Source organism: Portunus trituberculatus, chromosome 27 (assembly GCF_017591435.1).
Source record: "Portunus trituberculatus isolate SZX2019 chromosome 27, ASM1759143v1, whole genome shotgun sequence".
In the NCBI taxonomy this organism is placed as follows: domain Eukaryota; kingdom Metazoa; phylum Arthropoda; class Malacostraca; order Decapoda; family Portunidae; genus Portunus; species Portunus trituberculatus.
Genome location: NC_059281.1, coordinates 4,099,370 through 4,106,721, shown reverse-complemented (window position 1 = coordinate 4,106,721; position 7,352 = coordinate 4,099,370). Strand labels below are relative to the sequence as shown.

At 38.6% G+C, this 7,352-nt stretch overlaps 1 protein-coding gene across 1 annotated transcript; it reads right to left on the bottom strand.

Moving 5' to 3' along the window:
* Nucleotides 1–118: 118 nt before the first annotated feature.
* On the bottom strand, nt 119–5,770 carry LOC123509680 (NADH dehydrogenase [ubiquinone] 1 beta subcomplex subunit 10-like). Its single transcript, XM_045264157.1, has 4 exons — nt 5,612–5,770; nt 4,702–4,837; nt 1,444–1,583; nt 119–400 (listed from the first exon to the last, which is right to left on the bottom strand). The coding sequence occupies exons 1-4, from the start codon at nt 5,697–5,699 to the stop codon at nt 282–284; spliced, it is 483 nt and encodes a 160-aa protein (XP_045120092.1). The 5' UTR covers nt 5,700–5,770; the 3' UTR covers nt 119–281.
* Between the last annotated feature and the right edge of the window lie 1,582 nt (nt 5,771–7,352).

Sequence of the window (7,352 nt, the reverse complement as noted above, 5' to 3'; positions counted from 1 at the left end):
GATATACAACCATGATCATAATCAAACATGTGCAAAGTATGGTGCTCTGTACAGCCCTCACATAGTGCTTTAGTGTTAAAATGTTACCAAGAATGCAGCATATAAAAACATCCCAACATAACGTAAGTAACTTTATTACCATTATAAATATTTACAAACTTGTCAGAGTGCACTTTAGAATCTTAACTGATGGATATTACTATGTGGGAAAGCTGATGATGTCCTCTCTGCATGATACAAGATAACTAACTGGAAAGTCTTTACAAGAGTGGCCAATGACCTCAGTCCATGTTAGTCTTCATGCCGGAGCCCACCTTCCCGTGGCGCCGCTCCCAGATGAGGCGGTGCTTCTGCTTCATATAAGCTGTCTTGACGTCACCATACGTGCCCAGGTCTCCATCTGTCAAACATAAAACATATTTGTTACTGTCTCTACAATAACTCATTATCACAGCTTCCTTAACCTCATCATGGACACTGATCAAGGAATTCTAGGAAACGTAATGTGAAGGTCTGCCATAAAAAGGAACCATCCTCCAGCATAACCAGCTAGAGGAGCTGGATAAAATGTATTTAATAGATAGGTAAAGTTGGAGCTATACACCAAAGCTATGTGTGAGGAGAGAGGAGCCATGTTTGTTTGCTGTTGATGAAAGAACAGATGAATGGCTGTGAGTGTATGACGGGGTGTGCTTAAGGAATTGTCAGTTTTCAGAATGTAGATGGAAAAAGCTGACAAAGAGGTGTTAAGGCCCATACACACTATACTTCATAATGCGCACAGTGTTGCATGGACGTGTTGAAAAACAACTTTTTCAATAAGAGGCTGTATCAGGAGTGTGTTGATGGGCCATTCCCTATTTCATGTGTCTGCTCAGTGATGTGCCAGAGTTCAGAGCGGGAGGAGCCATTACAAATGTACGACTCAACTTTTGACAGCAAATTTATGAAATGCGGTGATTGGCATTCTTGTATAATGTTCAAAATTTGTTGAAGTTTTGGCTTGTTGCTCCAAAAATATTTGAATGAAGCTCCCTTTCATAGATTGCCGAGAAAGCCACTGTTTACACCATAAGATGTTTCTTCCTCAAAAATGTCTTTTTTTGCAGCACACAGAGCAAATACAGTCCACAGTACAGTCTCTTGGCAAATTACATCATTGGTAGACACAGACATTCCCAAGTAAAGAAAGGAAACCATAGAAATGACAAGCGGTGCATGGGAACAAGTGAGCAGTGTTGCAGTACAGTTCAGCTGTTTGTTATTTTTTCAACACCACTACTGCAACACGTGGCTGATACATGATGCATAGTGTATATGGGGCTTTAGTGTGACAGCACCTTATGCTTTTGGGTTTCCACAGTTTTACCTTCCTCCAAGTTCCTTCTTTAGCCCTAAATGTTCCTACTCCTACACATACAAGAAACATTAGGTGGTTCTTACATTTGATAAACCAGTTCTCTGCTGCCTTGTTATATTCCTCCATGATATGGGCACACTTGGTGCGGTGGTCATTTTTCTCATAGATTATACAGTCTTCCTGCCGCTGCCTTAGGATGTTTAGGATCTCACTGTCCACCTGCCTGTTGAGAATAGAAACATCACACATTATCACATATAGATATTATCATCTGGATACATCCTACAACATTTTGCCTTTGAAAACTAATATATACCATTACAATAGACTAATCTTTAAAAGAGTGCATAAAGGCACAAAACCTTTTCTTCTAATGATGAGAACTACAACATTTCTTCTTCTTATGATGGCAGGGCTAAGAATACAAATGGTGTGTGCATGAATGTGTGATGCTTTGTTTGGGCCAACTTTTACTGCTGTGATAGAGGAGGCAACAGTATTATTTAAAATGTCTTCTTGTATACTAACATCTACCTCGATGTTCTTCTTTGATATAATCAAACAAAAATACAAAAAGTGTGCAGCTGATAATGAAGAGAAGGCTACCAGAAAACAAGAGTTGAATCAATTTATGAAAAGTTTGAAAGACGACCATTATAATAAATTATACAAATGTTGAGGTTGATGGAGAAAAATAAATCCAATGATTAGAAACTGGGAACCATCAGGGAAAAATTCAAATGGTAATAGTTAACTCCTTCCCAGCAGCAGGGCAGATGAATGTACTACCAGATAAAAAATTGTCTTATTAGTAATTATAGACTCTTTTGACTTGTATCCATATATCTATCAATAGTTTCCCTGCAAGTGGCATTCCAGATTGACATCTAGTATATATAGACATCTATATATAGACTCTGCTGCAAAACTGAACAAACAATTGGATCTAAATATAAATGTTATTTATATTTGATTGATGATAATGTATGTTGATATATTCTTATGAATGTTTGAACTTACCCACATCCAGGACTTGTGACCTGGATGTAATTTACTTTCACTTTTCTTCATATTTTTCAAGTACTCATCTTGTACCTATTAATTTTTAGGCAATGCTGCTAGTGTGTTGTACAGTTTTTTCTCTTTGACATGATAAACTAATACAAGAAAGTAAAAAAAAATGCAGAAATTCCCAATATTAGCTAATGTGCATAGCACATTACGGTGTTTAAAGTCATGTCACCATAGATACCTAGGTTCTAGGTGGTTACACCAAAGATGTACTTACGGGCCCTAATATGGGTATCACTATATATAAAATTGCCTGTACCCCTAATGGGCGGAAGCTAAAACAGCGCTTCCCACATATACTATTCAAGTATGCCTACAGGTGCTATAGGAAGGGGAAAAGAAAAAAAAAAAAAAAAAAAACACACACACACACACACGGCCCGGTAGCTCAGTGGTTAGAGCGCTGGCTTCACAAGCCAGATGACCGGGGTTCGATTTCCTGGCCAGGTGGAGATATTTGGGTGTGTCTCCTTTCATGTGTAGCCCCTGTTCACCTAGCAGTGAGTAGGTACGGGATGTAAATCGAGGAGTTGTGACCTTGTTGTCCCGGTGTGTGCCTGGTCTCAGGCCTATCCGATGATCGGAAATAATGAGCTCTGAGCTCGTTCCGTAGGGTAACGTCTGGCTGTCTTGTCAGAGACTGCAGCAGATCAAACAGTGTATTACACACACCCGGTAACTCAGTGGTTAGAGCGCTGGCTTCACAAGCCAGAGGACCGGGGTTCGATTCCCTGGCCGGGTGGGAATATTTGGGTGTGTCTCCTATCACGTGTAGCCCCTGTTCACCTAGCAGTGAGTAAGTATGGGATGTAAATCGAGGAGTTGTGACCTTGTTGTCCCGGTGTGTGTTGTGTGCCTGGTCTCAGGCCTATCCGAAGATCGGAAATCATGAGCTCTGAGCTCGTTCCGTAGGGTAACGTCTGGCTGTCTCGTCAGAGACTGCAGCAGATCAAACAGTGAAACACACTTGCCACTGACAAAGCACAATACTGCCATTTTTTCAATTTACGATAAAAAAATCGCACTTACGATATTTTAAATTCCTGCCGCCTGTGATTGTGGCGCTGCACTGCGACCAAGTCAGACCAACAACAAACCAGTCACTTTTGCGCCACCGCGACGAATAACAGTAAGACTGTGCTCGATGATTTACTTACATTATTCTCTGCATTTAAGACCAATTCCTGTCCAAAATGTCACTGAAACGTAATTTGGATCTTGGTGAAGAAGTGGGTAAGGTTGAACGAGCCAGGAAAAGTTTAACGTTGGAAACGAAGCTTGATATAGTCAAGAGAAAAGAACTTGGGGAAGGCTCGTCAGCTATAAGCCATTCCCTGAATTCACCACAGTTGCTACTGTTTTGAGGAATGCTTCAAGTGTTAAGGAGGCAGCAGCTAATGCTTCAAGCCTGCAGGTAAAATTGCTGATAAAACATCGGGAACCAATTATGGATCAGATGGAGGGTTTACTTAAAATTTGGATAGACAGCCAAACATGCTAGCATGCCCCACTCTCATTGAGCCTCATTTCAGAAAAGGCCCTGTCTATTATTGAAACCTTGAAGGTTGAGATGGACGTTTGTTTACTTTTTTTGATTGACTTTCATACTGAGCTGGAACGTATTCCTATCTAATACATGTTAAAACGGGTTCAGTTTACAATAGCTTTTTGAGGAACGTATTTCTAGTGTAAAACGAGGACTTACTGTATATAGATCCTCTTTTGGGAAGGGGTTAATTCCTCTTAGCATTAAAACAACTAAGAAAATCATATTAATTTAAGTCTGATTGACTATATAGTTGCAAATAAAAAAAACTTTGGAAAGTTGTAATAAATTTCTAGGTTGTTAGAACAATGCTTGAAAGATTAGCATTTATCTTTTGTCTCAAAGATAATGAAACTACAAGAAAGACGAACATTCTAAAAAACATTGTGAACACATGAGGTTAAAGATACAGTTTAAGAAAAAAGGAAGTCAAATATAAAGACTCATTTCTACTCAGCAGCACTGCAAGCCAGATCTTCCCAACATGTACTGTGATATAGATTTATAACCACGAAAAACTTTTCTGGTAAAATAGCAAACAAATTTCAGAAAAAAAAAAAAGAAAAAGAAATGTGTAAGAATAAAGCATCCAAATATGTTGTTGAGTGAATACTGACAACTCCAATGAAAGATTTCAAAGTCTCCTTAAATATACAAACAATTACACTGGTGGTATAACTGAAGTATCTGCTAACCACCAAACAAACCAGGGTTGAAATCTTACTTGTCTCGCTTGAACTGCTCATTGGCCTCCGTGTAACAAACTATGTCATCCGTGTAGCACTCGTCAATGGTGGGCACGCGGCGGAACTGCTGATGGTACCAGTTGTATTGTGGACGGTTATTGGCCACAACACTCTCTGTAAAGCAATGCATTTGTCAGTATGTGTTAGGTTTAGATGCCCATCCAGTCTCCTCTTTCCACCACAAGGTTTCATCAACCTAATAGAATTTAAGCTAATCTGGCTGGTTAGTCTTCTCAAAAAATTTATTAGCCTAACTCAAGTGATTCTTATTACTCTTAATGGTACCATTTTCATCTTTGAGCTAGGCTACAATTAGACACAGCCTGGTATCCCCTATTTATTTAATTTCAATACTTTAATAACAGTAAAGTGATACCTTATTTTCATACAAAAGTTAGGTTAGGTAAGGTTAGCCTCACTGTTGATTACTTCATTGTGCAGATCATGACTTTTTAAACTTTATTTTTTTCCTAGAAATAATTTAGTCCCAAAATTTATAAAGTCAGTGTCTGGTAACTAGTACATTAATGTTATTACCATAATCCTAAGAGAGAGAGAGAGAGAGAGAGAGAGAGAGAGAGAGAGAGAGAGAGAGAGAGAGAGAGAGAGACTATGATACTCTCACCTGGTAGGCCTCTACCAGGTGAGCCAGCCTGGAACACTTCTAGCCGACAAAGCCACCAGAGCAATACCTATCCAGACGCACACAGCAGTCTGGATACACACACCGACAGACCACTGTCCACAATACACCAAAACCAACCCAAGGAAGTAAATGCAGGAAGGACCACCACAGTCTATCCCTCTCTCTCGGACGCGGGGGTGTCCAGATACAATATGCTGTGAATGAGCGCCTGTTGTCCTGGGAGCCTGCGTGCCACCACCTACCTCTGAACCATGTCACGGGGCGGTCCACCATATTAGTGACCGACTCCGTGAAGTCCTTAAACAAATTAGCAGGCCGGTTCTCCCCCATGTTGTTTCTCTCAGCTGAGCCGCAGTGATACCAACCCTGGAGGTATCTCTCATCTTGCCTCTGTTGTGCCAACTCCACCCCATCGCGCACCCTTGCATTAATGGCCAAAAAATCAATTACGTTAAAAATACTATAATTCTATGCAATAATTACTTAAAGTGAATATGATAATAAAACTTCACTGGAACCCTATTCTTTAAACATCCTAGTGCATATAAATGATTTTCTCTCGACATGCTTGGTCTACACCGTCACTCTACAGGAAGCCTGCAGGAAATTGTTATTAGAGATTTTTATGGTATTTTTTGTTTTGTTTATATAGATAATCTAACAAATATTCTGCATTGTTTATAATAGACTCAGCAATCAGGTATATATATTTCCGTCTACTAAGCAGCAAAACAAATAGACAAGCTACAGACCTGTTTCTAACTTATCATTTTTATCAAAAATCCTTGAAAATGTAATATTATATAAATTAATGGAATACTTGACAAATGTTAATGTTTTGCCAGATAATCAGTCTGCATACAGACAGTTATACTCAACTGAGACTGCACTCTGTCATGTTGTAAATTCTTTGTTGGTATGTATGGATGAAGGGCACTGTGGTGTCCTAGTCTTGTTGGATCTGAGTGCTGCATTTGATACTGTTGTGCATGAGTTGTTACTTGAGGATTTACATGCTGTTGGAGTGACTGATGATGCTCTGCGATACTTGAGAAGCTATTTAGAGGATAGGAAGTATTGTGTACAGGTTGGTAATGTTTTATCTGAGACAAGGCCATTACGGAGAGGAGTGCCTCAAGGTAGTGTGCTTGGTCCAGTGCTTTTCTGTATCTATACAATTGAATTATCATATTTACTTCGAATCATGATGTAGACTTTACTCTTTATGCAGATGATACCCAATTTTATATGTCTATTAATAATGTGCAGGATACTGAGAGTAAACTTTCTAGGATTATGTTTGATGTTAAGAAATGGATGGATGGAAAACAGCTGAAATTTAATGATGACAAAACGGAATGTTTGATAGTTGGTAAAAAGTGTGATATCAGGAGGTTGAATGACATACAAGGTTTTAATTTTAATGGGAGGAATGTAGTGATTTCTGATAAAGTGAAAAATTTGGGTGTGGTTATGGACAAATACTTAAATTTTAATGATCATATTAATGATGTAACAAGAATTGCTAGATACCATCTCCGTAACATTGCATTTATAAGAAAATATCTTGATGATAATTCTGTCAAAATGTTAATTCATAACTATGTCATTAGTAGAATTGACTACTGTAATTCATTATACTTAAATTTACCAAATTACCAATTGAAAAAGTTACAAGTGATCATGAATAAAGCAGCTAGATTAATTAAGAGAGTACCACTGTATGAGAGAATCACACCAACTCTTATTGAACTACACTGGTTGCCTATCAAGGCTAGAATTGTATTCAAAATTTGTGTCCTGACTTATCAAGTTGTTAAAACTGGTAAACCACAGTATTTGAGTGACCTACTGGAAAATTATGAGAATAATGCCAATGTAGTTGTGAGACATGCACATGTTGTAAACAGACTGTTTGAACCAAGATGTAATTCTGGGATTGGTGCAAGAACATTTCAGTACAGTGCTCCAAGGTTATATAAT

Coding starts and splice junctions, on each gene's coding strand:
- LOC123509680 (XM_045264157.1), bottom strand. CDS start 5,699: ATGGGGGAGAACCGGCCTGCTAATTTGTTTAAGGACTTCACGGAGTCG. Junction 1,584..4,701: donor GAGCAGTTCAAGCGAGACAA/GTAAGATTTCAA, acceptor TATTCTCAACAG/GCAGGTGGACAGTGAGATCC. Junction 401..1,443: donor AGAGAACTGGTTTATCAAAT/GTAAGAACCACC, acceptor TATGTTTGACAG/ATGGAGACCTGGGCACGTAT.